Source organism: Microcebus murinus, chromosome 16 (assembly GCF_040939455.1).
Source record: "Microcebus murinus isolate Inina chromosome 16, M.murinus_Inina_mat1.0, whole genome shotgun sequence".
In the NCBI taxonomy this organism is placed as follows: Eukaryota; Metazoa; Chordata; class Mammalia; order Primates; family Cheirogaleidae; genus Microcebus; species Microcebus murinus.
In genome coordinates, this window is record NC_134119.1 from 53,671,912 (window position 1) to 53,692,112 (window position 20,201).

At 58.2% G+C, this 20,201-nt stretch overlaps 1 protein-coding gene across 2 annotated transcripts in view; it reads left to right on the forward strand.

The window, feature by feature from the left end:
* The window catches only part of CRMP1 (collapsin response mediator protein 1), an 87,379-nt gene that overhangs the window by 15,869 nt on the left and 51,309 nt on the right, over positions 1-20,201 (forward strand). For both annotated transcript variants that reach the window (XM_012739722.2, XM_012739725.2), the window contains exons 2-4: positions 11,749-11,837; positions 15,555-15,739; positions 19,370-19,534. In XM_012739722.2, coding sequence (XP_012595176.2) covers positions 11,749-11,837; positions 15,555-15,739; positions 19,370-19,534 — 439 coding nt within the window. The remainder of the gene's footprint in view (positions 1-11,748; positions 11,838-15,554; positions 15,740-19,369; positions 19,535-20,201) is intronic.

Consider the following 20,201-nt stretch of genomic DNA (forward strand, 5'->3'; position numbering starts at 1 on the left):
AAAGGCGACGAGAAGGCTTCTGTGAATACACATGAGTGAGTGTGCCGTGGGGTGGTGGAGCACTTGCTGCTGTGAGGACACTGCGTAGGGGAGCTAGGGGGGAGCTGGGGGGGAGCTGGGGGGAGCTGGGGGGGAGCTGGGGGGAGCTGGGAGGGAGCTAGGGGGAGCTGGGGAGAGCTGGGGGGGAGCTGGGGGGAGCTGGGGGGGAGCTGGGGGGAGCTGGGTGTGGGAGCTGGGGGGAGCTGGGTGTGGGAGCTGGGGGGGAGCTGGGTGTGGGAGCTGGGGGGAGCTGGGTGTGGGAGCTGGGGGGGAGCTGGGTGTGGGAGCTGGGGGGAGCTGGGGGGAGCTGGGGGGAGCTGGGGGGAGCTGGGTGTGGGAGCTGGGGGGAGCTGGGTGTGGGAGCTGGGGGGAGCTGGGGGGAGCTGGGGGGAGCTGGGGGGAGCTGGGTGTGGGAGCTGGGGGGAGCTGGGGGGAGCTGGGGGGAGCTGGGGGGAGCTGGGTGTGGGAGCTGGGGGGGAGCTGGGTGTGGGAGCTGGGGGGAGCTGGGGTGGAGCTGGGGGGAGCTGGGTGTGGGAGCTGGGGGGGAGCTGGGTGTGGGAGCTGGGGGGGAGCTGGGTGTGGGAGCTGGGGGGAGCTGGGTGTGGGAGCTGGGGGGAAGCTGGGGTGGAGCTGGGGGGAGCTGGGTGTGGGAGCTGGGGGGGAGCTGGGTGTGGGAGCTGGGGGGGAGCTGGGTGTGGGAGCTGGGGGGAGCTGGGTGTGGGAGCTGGGGGGGAGCTGGGGGGAGCTGGGTGTGGGAGCTGGGGGGAGCTGGGTGTGGGAGCTGGGGGGAGCTGGGGGGAGCTGGGGGGAGCTGGGTGTGGGAGCTGGGGGGAGCTGGGGGGAGCTGGGTGTGGGAGCTGGGGGGAAGCTGGGGTGGAGCTGGGGGGAGCTGGGTGTGGGAGCTGGGGGGGAGCTGGGTGTGGGAGCTGGGGGGGAGCTGGGTGTGGGAGCTGGGGGGAGCTGGGTGTGGGAGCTGGGGGGGAGCTGGGGGGAGCTGGGTGTGGGAGCTGGGGGGAGCTGGGTGTGGGAGCTGGGGGGAGCTGGGGGGAGCTGGGGGGAGCTGGGGGGAGCTGGGTGTGGGAGCTGGGGGGGAGCTGGGTGTGGGAGCTGGGGGGAGCTGGGTGTGGGAGCTGGGGGGAGCTGGGGGGAGCTGGGGGGAGCTGGGGGGAGCTGGGTGTGGGAGCTGGGGGGAGCTGGGGGGAGCTGGGGGGAGCTGGGGGGAGCTGGGTGTGGGAGCTGGGGGGAGCTGGGGGGAGCTGGGGGGAGCTGGGTGTGGGAGCTGGGGGGAGCTGGGGGGAGCTGGGGGGAGCTGGGTGTGGGAGCTGGGGGGGAGCTGGGTGTGGGAGCTGGGGGGGAGCTGGGTGTGGGAGCTGGGGGGAGCTGGGTGTGGGAGCTGGGGGGAGCTGGGGGGAGCTGGGTGTGGGAGCTGGGGGGAGCTGGGTGTGGGAGCTGGGGGGAGCTGGGGGGAGCTGGGGGGGAGCTGGGGGGAGCTGGGTGTGGGAGCTGGGGGGAGCTGGGGGGGAGCTGGGGGGAGCTGGGGGGAGCTGGGGGGAGCTGGGTGTGGGAGCTAGGGGGGAGCTGGGTGTGGGAGCTAGGGGGGAGCTGGGGGGAGCTGGGGTGGAGCTGGGGGGAGCTGGGTGTGGGAGCTGGGGGGGAGCTGGGTGTGGGAGCTGGGGGGGAGCTGGGTGTGGGAGCTGGGGGGAGCTGGGTGTGGGAGCTGGGGGGAGCTGGGTGTGGGAGCTGGGGGGGAGCTGGGTGTGGGAGCTGGGGGGGAGCTGGGTGTGGGAGCTGGGGGGAGCTGGGTGTGGGAGCTGGGGGGAGCTGGGTGTGGGAGCTGGGGGGAGCTGGGGGGAGCTGGGGGGAGCTGGGTGTGGGAGCTGGGGGGGAGCTGGGTGTGGGAGCTGGGGGGGAGCTGGGGGGAGCTGGGTGTGGGAGCTGGGGGGGAGCTGGGTGTGGGAGCTGGGGGGAGCTGGGGGGAGCTGGGTGTGGGAGCTGGGGGGGAGCTGGGTGTGGGAGCTAGGGGGGAGCTGGGGGGAGCTGGGTGTGGGAGCTGGGGGGAGCTGGGTGTGGGAGCTGGGGGGAGCTGGGTGTGGGAGCTGGGGGGGAGCTGGGTGTGGGAGCTGGGGGGAGCTGGGTGTGGGAGCTGGGGGGAGCTGGGGGGAGCTGGGGGGAGCTGGGTGTGGGAGCTGGGGGGAGCTGGGTGTGGGAGCTGGGGGGAGCTGGGGGGAGCTGGGGGGAGCTGGGGTGGAGCTGGGGGGAGCTGGGTGTGGGAGCTGGGGGGGAGCTGGGTGTGGGAGCTGGGGGGGAGCTGGGTGTGGGAGCTGGGGGGAGCTGGGTGTGGGAGCTGGGGGGGAGCTGGGTGTGGGAGCTGGGGGGAGCTGGGTGTGGGAGCTGGGGGGAGCTGGGTGTGGGAGCTGGGGGGAGCTGGGGGGAGCTGGGTGTGGGAGCTGGGGGGAGCTGGGTGTGGGAGCTGGGGGGAGCTGGGGGGAGCTGGGGGGAGCTGGGGGGAGCTGGGTGTGGGAGCTGGGGGGAGCTGGGGGGAGCTGGGGGGGAGCTGGGGGGAGCTGGGTGTGGGAGCTGGGGGGAGCTGGGGGGGAGCTGGGGGGAGCTGGGGGGAGCTGGGGGGAGCTGGGTGTGGGAGCTAGGGGGGAGCTGGGGGGAGCTGGGGGGAGCTGGGGGGGAGCTGGGGGGAAGCTGGGTGTGGGAGCTGGGGGGAGCTGGGTGTGGGAGCTGGGGGGGAGCTGGGGGGAGCTGGGTGTGGGAGCTAGGGGGGAGCTGGGGGGGAGCTGGGGGGAAGCTGGGTGTGGGAGCTGGGGGGAGCTGGGTGTGGGAGCTGGGGGGGAGCTGGGGGGAGCTGGGGGGAAGCTGGGTGTGGGAGCTGGGGGGAGCTGGGGGGAAGCTAGGTGTGGGAGCTAGGGGGAGCTGGGGGGAACCTGGGTGTGGGAGCTAGGGGGAGCTGGGGGGAACCTGGGTGTGGGAGCTGGGGGGAGCTGGGGGGAAGCTAGGTGTGGGAGCTGGGGGGAAGCTGGGTGTGGGAGCTGGGGGGAGCTGGGGGGAACCTGGGTGTGGGAGCTGGGGGAGCTGGGGGGAACCTGGGTGTGGGAGCTGGGGGAGCTGGGGGGAACCTGGGTGTGGGAGCTAGGGGGAGCTGGATGGGGGAGCTGGGGAGAGGAGCTGGGGGAAGAGCTGGGTGGGGGAACTTGGGAGGGGGTGGCTCCATTTATTAAAGGCAGAAACCAAGTTGTCGACGTTAGGATTTGAGCTGTAAAACCTCTCGGACAGCAATCCCCGTGGCTCCCAGCACGCCTGGTGTATCAAGGCACCTTGCCGCAGTGATGCTGCATAACAAAGACTCCCTAAACGCCCTGGCTTGTGACAACAAATACTTACCTATTGCATTGGGGTTTGTGGTTGGTAGGCACTTAGCTGGGCCCTGCTGGATTTGTCTCCAGGCTTCTGTTTGCTCCTCGTGTCACCTCCTCATATGACATCACTCCGGGGCTGCTGTTCCTTGGCTGGTGTGGTTTCCATGGGGTAGGCTCTCAGGAAGAAGAGCTGAACCCCACCTGCCTCTCAAAGCCGTCGTGCTCTGACGGGTGCCCTCACAGCCTCTCTCGCTCTCTGGGCGGGAGGGTCGGTGGGCAGGGCTGCCCTGCAGCCTCCGGGCGTGAGGGCGGACAGCAGGAGTGGCGGATGAGTAACACAGCCCACCGAGGCGCTACGCTGAAATTACTGGGATGTTTGTTAAAAGTGTGACTTGCACCATCCAGGTCTGGGAAATGAAAATCTTGGTAGAAACACGTAGACTGGAATTTTCAGCAGGCAACTGCCGGGCGTCGCGAGGACCTGCCGGGCCAGGGTGCCATGCTGCGGGCTGTGTGAGGGGCCTGCCCGCCTGCGCTTCTGAGCTGCAGACGGGAGCCTGCCTCGCTGCCTGTGGGGTTTGAAGGTCTGAGAACGTTGAAAACTCGCCTTGACATACCCTTGGCCGTGGAGGCTGCAGTTCTACCTGCATGCTGTGCTTGGGCAGGCACATTTGTACCGACTCAGAGCTGCTCTCCTCTCCTTGAGACTCCTCTCCGATTGCCGTTTGGAAGGGAAGGTTTCCTCATCTCTCAGAAGAGACTGGCCGTTTAGTTCCCTCGAGCTCTCCTGCCCCTCCCACTGAGGAATCGGGCAGCCTCCTGCAGGTCTGCTCGGCCTCGGGACCCTGTGTGGACACTCGCCTGCTCACGGACCCAGACTCTAGTCACTGCATCAGTGGAGCATGTAGGGACGTGGGAGCGCTTGGCCTCCCCCAGCTTCCTGGGGTGGGAGAATGACGGTATTGAAAGGGCACGCTGAGACCTACAGGTACTTGAGACCAGGTGCATTCATTGTGAAATGTCACAACTATTTTGGTTCTGTGAGAATGACAGACTACAGAGTTGCCAAGAAGCTGAGAAGGAAAGGCAGTGAGAAGCCGCAGTGGGGTGCGTAGGAGGGGAGGGACCTTCAGCACCCCAGGGTTGGGTTTGGAGAGACCTGGCTGTCCAGTGCCTAGTGGAGGCTCAGCGCCGTGGGCAGTTCCCCCACGTTGTTCAGCTGCGCATGGAACCTGGAACTTTCAGAACACTGTGTCTGTGTGTGTGCTGTTTATTTCTATTTATTTTTCTGGGATGTTCCCCTGCTCCCCATTTTTCCAGCTCTGTGAACTTCTGCTCCCATTTCAGAATTCAGTTCCCACGTTCCCTCCTTGATGACATAGCCGCTGTCTTTTCCTGTCTCTGTAATAACAGCTTTGGTTCTCTGCTGTTCCCCTGATAGCCAAGGTTGCTAAACCAGTGATTTCTGGTTACGTGTTGATTTGGTAAGAATAGCATCTCTTATTTTTTTCTAAGGATTTCCAGACCTTAATTGATTTTATTCCCTTCTGACAGCCGCCTTTGAGGTGGAGATGACAGAGTTTATTCCGACCATGAGGGAAGGAGCACAGAACCAGGGCTTCACGCTTTGCTCTGAGCAGTGAGTGAGGCGCACAATCCACTGTGCTCAGGAACCTCCCTTGGCAGGGCTGACACTTGTCGTTTACTCTGCTGTTGTATGGGTAAGAACGCAGGAAGCTTTAAAGGCTACTTTTTGTGAGTAGAGCTCAACATAACACTTCACATCTGTGAGAAGAACAAAAGTGTCACGCCCACATCAGCTCTCTCCTCGAGGTTGGGGCTGGGCGGGAGATGATAGTGGGTTTGGGGAAGAAGCTCTTCCTCCGGCCTGGCTGCTCCTTGGACGCGCGGCGGCGCAGGCTCGGCTCGGCTGGGCTGGGCTGGGCTGGGCCGGGCTGGGCCGGGCTGGGCCGGGCTGGGCTGGGCTCGGCCCGGCCCGGCCCGGCTCGGCTCGGCTGGAGCGTGGCGAGGACGCCTCCGCAGGCTGTGCGGGCAGGCTCCACTTCGCCAGCTTCTGCTCCGGCCAGTGGGTAGGCTCTTGGGGGATTTTTAAAAGTGGAAAAGAGACGTTTTTATGTGTCAGGCTACCCTTCCCCCCTTTCTGTTTGTTTCTCTCCTCTCTCCTTTCTTCCCTTTCTGTCTTTGCCCCCCTCTTTATCGTTCTTTTATCTTACCCTTCTTCTCTTCTCACTCCCTGTCCCTTGCTCGCCCCTCTCCTGCCCAGCAGACGTTTACTAAATCCTGTGTAGGATTGAATAAGAGCCAGTGACCCCATTTTATAGATGAGAAAACTGAGGCTTAGAGAAGTCAGTCACATGGACAATAGGTGGGGTAAGGGTTGGAACCTCGGAATGTTTTGCTCTCATGCCATACTGATGCAAGGACATGAGCCACACTGATCATGATTTGCTTTAGGTCACTGCTGTCACCGTGGGGTGAACGGGCAGTCTCTGGTGTACCCTAGCTAGTAGGCTCAACTGTTTGGTTTTCGTTGACTTTTGCATAGGCATTTGATTTTCTTCAAAGTATGTAAATAGTCATTTTTATGCACAGCATGCCATTGTTCCCGTCTGCTAACTGTTTACCCCTCACGGTAATCCTGTGTGAGTCAGCAGACAGCACCGGTGTTATTTTTCAAGTGTGGGAGTTTTGTTATTAATTTCAGGAATATATATAAAATAACATTATACATACAGTAAAATGTACTTTTATTGGTGTACCCTTCTGTGGGTTTTTACACCCACAATTTCATGCATGAAAAAGGGAGCCATGAGCGTAAGGTCCTTAGATCACAGAACTTGGGATGTTTCCAGGTTCCTCTTTCTGTGGGACGTCATGGATTCTAGACTATGACAAAAGCATGGCTTGGTGGCCTAAACGCTGGACAGGAAGTTAGGAAACCTTGGGTCTAACCTGCGCCCCTGTTAGTAGTGCAAAGTTGGAGGCCACACCTGTCTCTGATTCTGTCCGAGGTCCGTGAGACCTAACATTGCATAAAAGCTGTTCATTGCAAACAGCACGAAGGCCCTAACCCTCTCAAAGCACATTCCCTACGGCGTCTTTCCTGGACAAGCATCCTCTCAGCTCTTCCACACCATGAGGGGATCTAAGTTTGGAAAAGATGTAAACTCAGTTCCCCTTTGGACTATTCACATCCCACATCAGCAGAGGAAAGGATGTGAGAAGTTCTGTCATAACAACTATCATTTTTTCTGTATAACCAGAATTTTCTAAACTCACTGCACCAGGGAACCCCTTTCCGGAACAGTATCTACCCAAATCCTTCTGACCTAGAGTTCTGAAGAACATGGCTTTGAAAGTGCCATGTGTAAAATGTTCAAGCATTCCATGTTACTAGGATCAGGGAGGAAAACAATAACAATGACAAGATAGAATAAACTTGTTTTCATACTGGTCAAAAAAAAAGAGAAAAGGCAAAGGAACTACCAGTTTTAAGAAAGAACATGAAGATGTCACATCAGCTCTTACCTTATTGTGAGCTTATTTTTTCAGAAATATGCTGGTGCTTCAGCGATGCCAAGAGCTTGGAGCCCTGAGGTCCCTGCACTTGGTGTCTGGTGGTAGTAGGGGAGGGGGTGAGTTTGAGCACAAGCTCCGCCGACTCACTCTGGAAGAGCAGAGAGGGTTGGTGCCTGTCTTCTGGCATGCAGTGCATTAAATACCACCTTTCAGGCTGAGCCCAGAGAGCCAGCTATTAAATGTGACAAGGCAGCAGCGGCCTGCGGGTGCCACGTTCCAGAGGCCGTGTGCAGCTGCTGAAGGCGCACTCTGCCCTGCTTCCCGGTGTGCTGGGAGACCTGCACTGCAGCTCCTCTGTGCCTCCTGGACGTGCAGGGCCCAGGCCGCTTCTCTGCCTTGGGCTTGGGCGTCGTCCAGAGGGCTTGGTAAGTCTCCTCCCTGGGGATGCACAAATCATGTCTGGCTTCTATTTTAGGGATAAAAATAGGTTGTTGGGCCTGGGAGCAACTTAACTTGAAGCTCCTTCTTCTAGAGACGCTCCTTCTGGAGAATAGGATAGGTTGCTTCACACTTCTCTTACTTGACTCATGGCTGTGATGCCTTTCTCTCCCCCCTCACCCATTCATCTTTCAAGAATCAGTTCAGTCATCCATCTACCCACTCACTTATCCATCCACCCATCTACCCACCCACCCACCCACCCACTTATCCATCCACCCATCTACCCACCCATCCACCCACCCACTTATCCATCCACCCATCTACCCACCTATTTATCCCTCCATACAATCCATCCATCCACCCACCTATCCATCCATTCATCCATCTCTCCCTCCCTCCCTCCACCCATCTAGCCATCATTCATCTGTCTATTCACCCGTCATCCATTCATCCATACATCACCCATCCATCCATCCATCCATCCATCCCTCCCTCCCTCCCTCTCTCCCTCCATCCATCCATCATTCATCTATCTATCCACCCATCATCCATTAATTCATACATCACCCATCCATCCATCCATCCATCCATCCATCCACCTATCCATCCATCCATCTATCCATCTCTCCCTCCCTCCCTCCACCCATCTAGCCATCATTCATCTGTCTATTCACTCGTCATCCATTCATCCATCCATCACCCATCCATCCACCCATGCATCCATCCACCCATCCATCCATCCATTCATCACCCATCCATCCATCCATTCATCACCCATCCATCCATCCATCACCCATCCATCCTCTCATGCATCCATCCACCCATCCATCCATCCATCCATCCATCCATCCATCCATCATTCAACTATCTATTCACCCATCATCCATTCATCCGGCCATCACCTATCCATCTATCCATCCATCACCCATCCATCTACTCATGCATCCATCCACCCATCCATCCATCCATCCCTCCCTCCCTCCATCCATCCATCCATCATTCATCTATTCACTCATCATTCATCTGGCCATCACCCATCCATCCATCCATCTATCACCCATCCATCCATCCACCCATCCGTCTATCCATCCACCCAGGCATACATCCATCCACCCATGCATCCATCTACCCATCCATCCATCCATCCATTCATCACCCATCCATCCACCCATGCATCCATCTACCCATCCATCCATCTATCCATCACCCATCCATCCACCCATCCCTCCCTCCCTCCCTCCATCCCTCCCTCCCTCTCTCCATCATTCATCTATCTATTCACTCATCATCCATTCATCTGGCCATAACCCATCCATCCATCGATCTATCACCCATCCATCCACCCATGCATCCATCCACCCACACATCTATCCATCCATCCCTCCCTCCCTCCATCCATCCATCCATCATTCATCTATCTATTCACTCATCATCCATTCATCTGGCCATCACCCATCCATCCATCCATCCATCCATCACCCATCCATCCACCCATGCATCCATCCACCTGTGCCTTCCTCCCTCCATCCCTCCCTCCCTCCATCATTCATCTATCTATTCACCCATCATCCATTTATCCAGCCATTACCCATCCATCCCCCATCCATCCCCCCATCCATCCATCCATCCATCCATCCATCCACCCATCCATCCATCCACGCATCCAGCCATCTAGCATGTAGGCTGTGGCCGAGGTATTGGAAATGCAGCAGTGCAGAATCAGACAAAGTCCCTGCCCACATGGACCTAAAAGCCTAGCGAGAACAACTGCTGGGCAAACTCCAGATGGCACCAGACCCATTGGTGCACGTGCTCTTGGTCCCCTGTGAACTTGTGCCCTGCACAAGTCAAGTAACACACCCAAGCTCTGCCTCCAGTGCAGCAAGTCACATTTTAGACATACATGCAAATATACAGTGTGTCAAATGTACTATGACAAATACTATGGAAACATAAAGTGGGTGGAGGTGTAGGGTTTGCTGTCGGGGTGGTGGTGTGTGGTGTTCCAGACACGACAGTCAAGGTGAGGGCTCTCAGATAAGTGTCACTGAGCAGGGTCCTGAAGGAAGTAAGAGCATGAAACTTGCCAAAATAGTGGGGATTCCAGATTAACTGGGGTCCCCGCTGACCTCAGCTTTCACTCTGAGGAAGATGCGCTGCTGATATAGGAGCGGGCCAGCGGGCTTTGAGCAGCCCACTGCGTGATCTGTTCCTGTTCAGAAAGTTCCCTCGTTCCTTAGTTTGCGCTAAACTCTTCTCTGGGCTGGCAGAGCACCCTCTGTCCACCTCTTACAGTAGATGCCATAGGACCACTGGGACCATTCTGAGATGCCTTCTGTATACACTGCCTCAGAGGGCCCTGGCAGGCTCACGCCCACAGTGCTAGCCCGACCAGTCTGCACCCGGTACCGGATTGATTTATCAGAGAGATGCTGCACCCTTCTTCCCTCCAGTCCCTGGAGTCGCCTCTCACGATCCATCCATCCACCATTCATCTGTCTGTCCCTCCCTCTGTCCATACCCACCCAGCCTCCAAGTCCTGGAGGAGACACTCCCTCGGCAGCAGCCGCGCTGGCCTGTTCCTGTCCGCCTCCCTCTCCCAACCCGGGGCTTCCGGGCAGACGCTGTGTTGCTCTTTGCCACAGCTCCAGCTTGGACAGGACACGGGCGGTGCATAGGCACATGGAAAGAAATTCTCAGCCGTCGAGAAATGCAAATCAAATGCTGATGACATAAGCGAGCTCAATATCCTTGTGTGTGGAATGGGAGACACTTTTGGAAAGCAGTTTGGTCGTGTTCATGGAGGGCCACACACAGGGTTTATACTGTTTGACCCCATTGTTGAGCTTCTGAGGATTTTGCTTAACAAGTCACCCAAATTAAGAAAAAAGTTTTGTGCACAAAGGTGTTCATTGCAGCAATAGACATCCCTATGAAGAATTGAAAATAACTTAAATATTTAACAGTGGGGGAATAATTGAATAATTCATTATGTGCCCATAAGATGGAATATTTTGTAGCCATTTGAAAATGACAGCTGTGAAGAACATGTCAGCAGTTGGGACGTGCTCATGGTAAAACGCAGGGAGGACGGGTCGTGTTACTTTTGGCTCCTGCTCTTCGCTGCTCTCTGGGTTTGCACGTCACTCTCTCAGCCCAGCACGTGCTGCGTGTGCCCGGCCTTCTCCCTGGCAACTCTGCCGGTCCAGCTTATCTGGACTTAATTCCCGCATCTGTGCTTGCTGTATGTGGCTCTGTGCAGGCCCCTCCTCTCCTCCTGAGCCCCCTGACACCCATGCCTTGTTAAACATCTGTCCCTCCATCTGTCGGCCCGTGGGAGCTGATTCCAGCTCTCTTCTGGACCCCTCTGGCGCCTCGGGGCCGGGCCCTGGGCTCGGAGCTGAGATGACCGCGAGTGGCGATGAGCACGTGGACGGGGGAAGATGTGTGGGTCGGGGCCACAGCCGAGGGCAGCGGGGGAAGTGGGGAAGACATCCCAGTGTCGGTTGCAAGCTCTGTGGGAGGAGCGGAGGGTTTCACTATCTTTTAAAATGTCTCTAAGTTGATCACTATCATATTTAATAATGCCTTGAGAAATTCCTGTTCTACAAATGACCCAGTTTCTTCAACAAATGAATGACATTCAGAAGGGAGGAGGGGCTGGTGCGGGTGTCAACAGAGACAGCAGAGAAGGCTGAGGCAGGTGCACCGTAGGACTTGGCATGGATCCTGAGCCAAACCAACCAGCCGGCGAAAGACATTTGTCCAGCCCAAGCAAGAGCAAGGCCCCGTCTCTACAAAAATAGAAAAATTAGCCAGGTGTGGTGGTGCGTGCCTGTGGGCCCAGCTACTAGGGAGGCTGAGGCAGGAGGATCCCTTGAGCCCAGGAGTTAAAGGCTGCTGTGAGCTAGGCTGACACCATGGCACTCTAGCCTGGCAGAAAAAGTAAGATCCCGTCTCAGACAGACAGACAGACAGACAAACAAAAAGGCATTTGTGAGACAATCAAGTAAAATGCAGCAGGGTCTGATTATTGACTGATAACTGGTTAGTTGGGTCATGAATTATGGTTATGTTTATTTAAAAAGCCCTTAACAGCCAGGGACACATACTGAAGCGTGTATGGGTGGGCAGATACAATGCTTGGGACTTGTTTTACAATACATTAGCAAAAACAAAGTTTTTTGTGGAAGGGAGTACCGGGTGAAATGAGAATGGTGGCGTATTGAAGGGTGGGTCTCAAGGGGCTTTTTTATGCTGTTTCTTTGCTTTTGAATATATTCGAGGATTTTTATATCAAAAGTTTAAAAAGTTTCTCTTAGCTTTTTGCCAATGATCCTGACTACCTTGCTTTGCTTTTCAGAGCGACCGACTCCTCATCAAAGGGGGACGAATCATCAACGATGACCAGTCCTTTTACGCCGACGTCTACTTGGAAGATGGACTTATAAAGTGGGTTGACCCAACAGACCTGTCAAGACACCTGTCCCCAGGCCGCCTGCCTCAGAGGGCAGGGAGGCGGTGCCCTGCCCCAAGCACCTGCGCGTGGCCGTGTGTTGGGGACCTCACAGAGGCGGAGGGCTTCAAACTGCGGGCGGGGCAGGGGCTGGCATTGTTGGGCGCCCATCTGCGCCAGGCTCGGCCACGCGACAGGGCGGCATCTCGTTTAGCACTCACGCTGGGGCTGTGAAGTGCAGAGTGGACCCTGTTTCGTTGTTCTGGAAGCGCAGGCTGGTGCTGCTGAGGGCTGGCCCACGTAGCAGAGCGGGTTAGGGCAAGGCCCGGGCTCACCCTGGAATAGCTAACTCAATTCATGGTTCTTTCTTCTTCTCTGCCTGTAATTTCTGGAATTGGGTTGAGGAGATGGAGGGAGAAAGGAGGAATGTATGGCTTCCAGGCGCAGCCTTGGCGCCTAAGGAAAAGATCTGTTTCCTTTGCTTTCTTCCTGCTGGCTTCCTCTCAGCTCCACTATGACAGCCCAGGTATCTCAGTCTGCTCAGGCTACCCTAGCAGAATGCCATGGGCTGGGTGGTCTAAACAACAGAAATGTATTTCTCATGTTCCTGGCGGCTGCAAGTCCTGAATCAGGGTGCCGTCGGGGGTGGTTTCTCTTGGGGTCTCTCTCCTGGGTTTGTGGGCGGTGGCTCTCCCTGCGTTCTGCGCAGCGCCTCTGCAGCACAGCCCTGCTGTCTCCCTCTTCTTGTAGTGGCTGCCTGTCTGATGGATCAGAGCCCCCCTCTTAGGACCCTTTTAGCCTTGATTACCTCCTTAGAGAGCCCATCTCCAAAGACAGTCACGCGGTGGGGGGTGGGACTTGAACATGTGTGGGGCCAGAGTTTGTTCCATGACACCAGGCAGTGGTTCCTGTGTGTCCTCCCACATCTGGCCAGCTGGTGATGGAGCAGTGCAGTTGGCGTCTCCGGAAGTCCCTGCATTCACTTGCTGCTCGGCCTGTCCCCTGGGAATGTGGACAAGGAGAGGAGGACACTGCCTCAGGCTCCGGCGTGGGTGGTGGGCACAGAAAGGAAAGGCACAGGGGACTCGGAGCAAGGCGAAGGTCAGGCAGGGATGGGTCCTGTTAACAGCACCTACCTGGGGTCCACGTAGGCTTGGAGGAGGAGGAGCCACACGGTGAGAGGTGCCTGTGGATTACTGGGAGCCTTGGGAGAGGCCACATATGCAGCGCACCCAGTGAAGGGTGCTGCCCAGGACGGCGGAGCCCTTCCTGCTCCCATCTGTCCACCCCCAACTCTAGTCCCAGGCTGTCTTGGTCCACTTGTGTTGCTAGAAAGGAAATAACCTGGGCTGGGTAACCTATAGAGCCCTATAGCGAATGGGGCTATATTTGGCTCGAGGTTCTGTAGGCTGTACAAGAAGCATGGCGCTGGCATGGCTTTAGGGAGCTTCCACTCACGGAGGAAGAAGAGGAGCAGGTGTCACATGGAGAAAGAGGGGCAAGAGCAGGAGGAGAGGGTGCTGGGCTCTACCAAGCAGCTCCCCTGGGAGCTAATAGATGAGAAACACTCGTTGCCACCAGGCCTGGCATGAGGCATCTGCCCTATGACCCAAACACCTCCCACCAGGCCCCACTTCGAATAGTGGGGATCATATTTCAACATGAGATTTGGAGGGGCCAGACATCCCAACAATATCAAAGGCCTTGACCACTTCGAGTCCAGCTCAGGGTTCTCAGGCCTCCCTTCCTCCAGCTCCATACCTTCCCCTTCCAGGGCTGGCTCTTCTGGCCAGGATGCAGGCCTGGCTCTCTCTGGGGCCCTGTGCCCATGAGGCCCTGCCTGGAGTGCACCCCACCCCGCCCTCCACCTTCCCTCAACTCTTGCTTGTCCCTCTGGGCCCAGCTCATGCAGCTCCTCCTCCAGGAAGCCTTCCGTGCGGAGTGCCTCCCTCCGTCCCTACGGCCTGCGGGCTGCTGTCTGCCGCAGCCTTCTTCCTGCTGACCTGCCTCACCCGCGCCGGGCCCCACCGCGCCTGGGACAGGGACAGTGCCCAGGAGTAGTGATCAAGGGAAGGTGTAAACAGATGGGCATCGACTGTCACATGGGGAGGACACTGGTGTCAGCCACGGACAGACAGCCTGGAACCAGAAAGGGATAAAGGCGGGTCGGGGTGGGGAGTGTGTGGAGACGTGTCCAGAAGCGAGGTTTTCTGACTCAACCACTGCTTAGACGTGGAGAAAACAGCTCTGGCGCGGCGCCTCTCTGTTGGTGGGGGCTTCTGGGGTTCTGAGCCTCGAAGGGTGAAACGCAGCTCAGAACTGTTTCCCGGCCACCGGCCGGCCCACAGCCACGCGCTGCCTGCCGCTCCAGCGGGCCACCCCACTGCAGCCCGCGTGCACAGCTCTGGGCCCCGGGGGTCTGCACGTGGAGCAAGAGGCCGTCGGCTGAGCTGCTTTATGAAGTGCCTGCTGTATGTCTGAGCACCTAGAGTCCTAGGACTGTGGCTAGCCGGGCCGTTCAGGAAACGAGCAGTGTTTGCCAGCTCTGCTGTTATGCGAAGCCCGGGCTGGCAGCCTCTCCTGCCCTGCCAAGCAGAGCGAGGGCGCCTGGGCCCTGCAGAGGCCGGGGCCTCCCAGCAGGAACCGGTGGCTGACACTGCAGCTTCCCAAGCGCAGGGCCGGGGGCCACGTGCTGGCCCCAGGACCGCTGGCATGTGGGGGCACCGTTGTTTTCCTTCACTGTAGTTAAGCCCCAAGAACCCTTGGATTTTGTGGCCATTTGCCAAGTTTTCCTGAAAGCTGTTCGGCTGCTATGACGCATTGAATTATGAGTCACAAATTCTTCCAGCCGATTCAGCACTGTGAATGAAAAGCTGGTCACCGGGTTTCTGGGAGCCAGGAGGTGGTGTGGTGGCGTCAGTCTAGTCCACTGAGTCCCGCTTCCCGTCTCCTCTCCCCTCCCCTGCCCCTCGCGGGTCCCATCTCGCCCGGGCGGCCAGAGTCTGGCTCCCGTGTGAGGGAGGGGAGGCGGTGCTGGCGGCCAGAGCCCCGGTGTCTCACTTGGGGAGACCTGGGCTTGGATCGCGCCCGTCACTGGCTCACCGCGTGACCTTGGACGAGTCACCACACGTCTCTGAGTGCCATCCTCCTCCTTTGCACCCTGGGAATACCTCCCACCTCACAGGGTCAAGGCGGGGGACTAGAGGTGCGCGGAGGCCGTGACCACACCTGAGATGCATGGGCCTCATTAGAGTACTTGGGGCCCCCAGCATGGTGACCGAGTCCCAGGCCCTAATTAGACCAGGCTGTGATTCCACGTTGCCAGAAGTATGTAAAAGTACTCTAGAGTGACAGGCTACTCAGACAAGACTGGGCCACTTGATGGACGCTGGTCTCACCTCTGTTGGATTGAGCTCTGCCACCTCCTCCCCCTGCAAGCCTTCCCAGATGGCCAGGCTGGGTGAAGCGGCCTGCTGCACGCTCCCTGACCCTCTCTGCATTCTGCCCACATGGCTTCCTCCTCATGACTCTGTGGCTTGTCCCCCAGCCCTCCCCCAGGCCTGCGGGAGAGCGCTCTGAGCTCTCCCTCTCTACCCCGGGCCTGTGGGAGCCTGGTCAGAAATGTTTACTGAGTGGAACTGAACTTGCACAGGTGAGAGTCTCTCCCACCTGCCTCTTAAGAACCCAAAGCCGTCTCTGCTGTTTGCCTGCAGACAGATGGGAGAGAACTTGATTGTTCCTGGTGGAGTGAAGATCATCGAGGCCAGTGGGCGGATGGTGATTCCTGGAGGCATTGATGTCAACACGTGCCTGCAGAAGCCCTGCCAGGGCATGACCGCGGCCGATGACTTCTTCCAAGGGACCAAGGCGGCGCTGGTGGGCGGGACCACAATGATCAGTGAGTGGCACTGTCCCTGGCCCTAGGGACCTAGGTGTGAGTTCTCTTTGTCATCACTGGCATCACCACAGTGCTCGGCACACCCCAGGCACTTGGCTCAGGATGAGACTAAAGTTGCATTTAGAGTTTTAGAATGGAATTGATTTAAAGAAAAGTATTAAGTAAAGAAGGTATGGATTATAGGTAGATAAAGCCAAAGGAAAAAAAATGCTGCAACGTGCTGTGAAGATGGCTAAAGTTTTAGAACCAGTGACGTCGGTATTATTATGACAAATGGGGAAATAGAGGCTCAGAGAGGTAAAGTAACTTGCCCAAGGTGCCACAGCTTAGAAGTGGTTGTATTCGTCAGTGTTGCTGCCGTAACACCACAGCAATGCTGTGTACCAAACAGCCCCCAGATCTCAAGCAATGCCTGTTTTCCTCACTCCGGGGTCAACAGGAGTGGGGCTGGGGGCTGGAGTGGTCTGCCCAGCTGTAGGTTGGATTCGGGGTGCCATAGGTCTCCTGGTACCCGTGACTCCCCAGCTGTTCTGTTTTCCTGGTGAGTGGCAGAGTGCAGGGGCCTGGCCGAAATTTGCCACTCCTCCCCCCTTCCCTGGCTTTCATGCTGTGACTTCTACCCAGTGCTGCTGGCCACAGTCACACACCGATCACAAAGTCACCGGGAGTAGGCTCTGCCCCGGTGACCCTGGGGAGGTTGGGGCAGGAAGGAAAAGCCGTGGACACTGTACCATTCTATCACAGTGGCCTGCTGGGCAGCTGCCCCATGCAGCCTGGTGGTGGTTTTGTGTTTTGTGTATAGCTGCTTTGGCTTGGATTCCATTTTAATAAGTGATTTTAATTAAATAGGCAACAGTTGATTGCAAATGTTCTTTTAACTATTAGGCTCTCCAATTGTGGGCTGCTTGTGAGCTGGCCCCAGCCCTGCCCAGCTTTGTCCCTCCTGCGGGTCCCTGGAGAAGTGCCCTCGGGGGCAAGAGCCAGCCCCATACGGGCAGAGCTGGAGGGTCTGCGCTGCCCCAGTCCCCTTAGCCAGGAAGGCGTGGCTTGGCCTCTGACCCTCTCGCCAAGTCTGCCCTTGGACCTGCTGGCTGGGAAAGGGGGAGAGCCCAGGCTTGGGCCCCGTCAGACTTGGACGTGGATCCCACCGCCACAGCGTGAACCTGCGCACGGCTGCTCCGTGAGCCCCGGTGCCCGCGTCCACAATGTGGGCTTTCGGAGAAGAGGCCCTCAGTGTGTTTGGACACATCCGTGAGATTCCTCAGTGTAGTGCGTGGCACCTGAGAGTTCTAGAAGTAGAGATGAGTCCCACACAGGGCAGGGGACAGCACCCTGAGCAAGGAGCCAGGGTCCCTGGGATCTCCGCTTGCTCCTTCTCCAAGGCCCTGGGACCCCCGCCCTGCAGCCTCCCCACCTCCTGTGCAGGGCCGTTTCAGTGCACGCTTCAGCAACACCTAGAACCATGAGGACCACAGTCAGGCTCTGACGTGGCCACCGCCCCGTTTCTTCACTCAGCAGGTGCCGGTTGACAGACACGTTGCAGCAGGCACCACTGTGCCAGGCGGACAAAAGCAGGAATGATGCTTATTCTCAAGGGCTTGCCATCTCGCAGGGAGTCCTGGTCAATGCCCGACAGGATGACAAAGTGTGACTAGTGCTATGAAAGAAAGGGGCGCAGTGCTTTTAACAGCAGGGCAGGGGCTCAGGGAAGCCTCCTCTGAAGAAGCAGCATGTATTTATACAGGGATCTGCATGAATTGGAATTAACTGGGTGAAGAGGGCGGAGGGCACCAAGAGGAAGGAACAGCATGTGCAAAGGTCCTGTGGTGGGAGAATGCACCTCACACCCCAGAGGCTGCGGGAAAGCCCACCGGTGGGGTGCAGAGACTGAGGGGTGGACTCTCATGAGGGGAGACTGAAAGCTGGGGCGTGCTGAACCTTGGTGGCCAAGGTAAGGACTTTGCTCTTTTCATACGGGTGACAGGCAGCCGCTGAAGGAGTTTAAGCAGGGAGTGGGATGTGGTCTGTGTGGGCTTTGGAGAGACCAGGGTAGAGTGGCCCAGATGGGAGTGGCTGCAGCAGTGGGGAGGCGACTGCACAGTTCAACTGAGAGGTGAGGGTGGCTTGGCCATGGAGTGGACAGAGTGGACAGCTCCAGCGACACAGGGGCCGGGGCCGCAGCACTTGGCGGTGGGTTGGATGGCAGGTGTGCGAGGGAAAGGAAATGCCGGGGGCTCCCCGGGGCTTCTGGCTTGTGGAGCTGTCAGGTGATACTGGGGGGCAGGTTTGCCAGTGGGGCACTGCGGCATGAGGTTCTGAGCATTTTGACTTTGAGGAGCTTTCAGCCAGCCCGGCGGAGAGGGCAAGGGCACGACTTGGTTCAGAGTTCCGTAGCTCAGAGGAAGTGGCCATTTTGAGGAGCAGGTGCAGGGAAAGAAAAGTTCCAGGACCGAGGCTGAAGGCGTTCAGTCACTCCGTGCACAAGTAGAGGGTGCAGAGTGCTCAGGGACGTCGAGAGGCGGCGGCCGGAGAAAGCCAGCTGGTGGTGTGGCCACGCAGCAAGGAGTGCGCTTCAGGGAGGAGGGAGTGACTCCTTGTGCCGTGAGAGGCCGAGGGAGTGAGGGTGGCACGCTGCGCTAGACTTGGAGACGTGAGGCTCACGCCAGCGAAGGCTGGCACTGCGGCAGGCGGCGGAGTGAGGGGCGGGAGCGCGTGGCGCTGTCCGGGGCGAGGAGTGGCTGTGCAGTGCGGGTGTGCAGAGAAGCCGCCACAAGGATGTGCAGGTTGAGTGGGGCTGAAAGGACAGGGCCCCTTCTGACCCACATCACATTTAAGATTTTATTTGAAAAATGGACACTGAAGGGAACTTGTTCAATCTCTAAGGTTCTTTTCATTGTGACATTCTGTGGTGACATTCTGTGCTTTGGGAGGCAGCGTGGAGCAGTGGGCAAAGTTTCCGCTTACCAGATGTGTGACCTTGGACAAGTGCCTCACCCTGTCTGAGCCTCAGTTTTCTTCATCTGGAAAGTGGGGATGTTAATATTCACATCACAGGGAGGTTGTGAGGGTTGAATGAGGAAATTTCCGTAAAGCCTCAGTGCGGTCCGACTCACAGCGTTGCACAAATAGTTGTGCTGCTCCTGCTGCCAGTGCTGGTGACGGTGGCGGTGACAGTGCTGGTGACGGTGGCGGTGACGGTGCTGGTGGCAGTGATGGTGGCGGTGATGGTGGCAGTGACGGCGGTGCTGGTGGCGGTGACGGTGGCGGTGCTGGTGACGGTGGCAGTGCTGGTGACGGTGCAGGTGGCGGTTCTGGTGGCGGTGACGGTGACGTGGCGGTTCTGGTGACGGTGACGGTGGCGGTGCTGGTGGCAGTGCTGGTGACGGTGCTGGTGACGGTGCTGGTGGCGGTGACGGTGCTGGTGACGGTGGTGGTGACGGTGGTGGTGATGACTGAAGATGGTGGTGGTGACGTCACTGCAGATGCTATGATTAGAGATGCAGTGTGACAGTGACGGTGGGAGTGATGGTGGAAAGGACGGTGATGGTGACCTGACGGTGGGCGTCATGTGGCTCCAGAGGAGCACTTGGGTCCTAAGCATCGTGACACGCATTTATTTCTCTGCCCCAGTTGACCATGTTGTTCCTGAGCCTGGGTCCAGCCTGCTGACCTCCTTCGAGAAGTGGCACGAAGCAGCTGACACCAAATCCTGCTGCGACTACTCCCTGCATGTGGACATCACGAGCTGGCACGATGGCGTTCGGGAGGAGCTGGAGGTGCTGGCCCAGGACAAAGGTCAGTCACAGCCCAGGAGGAGGCTTTGGATCCCTGGTTCCTGGGTAGATCCAAAGATTATGTGGAGCGAAAATCCTTTCACCTGCACCTACTCTGATTGGTTATGAGCTGTGCACTGCCACATAAGCAGCGAAGAAACGGGCCACTCCTTCTAGTGTCTGTCCTTTCCTTGAAGCCCCCTGGAGGTGTCCCTTGCCCACAGAAGTGGGCCCAGTTTCCATAGCTTGTCGTGCGAGGCCCTCGCGGAGCTAGCCTCACTCTTCCTCCTCTGCTGCAACCTGTCCTGGGGACTTGCTGTCCTGGCTGCTGTCCCCGAAACCTGCAACACTGCGGGGCCTGGCTCACACGGTTCCCTAGCTAGGAATGCCCCTCTGCCCGCCAGACGCCACTCTCCTTCAAGACCCAGCTCAGCCAGCACTTCTAGTCCCCAGTCGGGACTGCTGCATTCCTGAATATCCAAAGCCAGTTGCCTGGGACTCTTTGGGGTACTTCTTCCATTGTGCTTGCATTGTGGGATGTTGGTTGTCTGTCTGGCTCTTCTGTTAAGCCCCAAGCTCTGTTGAGGTGGGGGGCCATGTCTATATGTCTCCACCTCCCACCTTGGCTCCCCTATGTCTGGGTTTACTCCAGGTGTCCCTGTGCAGCATGGACACTGTGCGGTGTCACT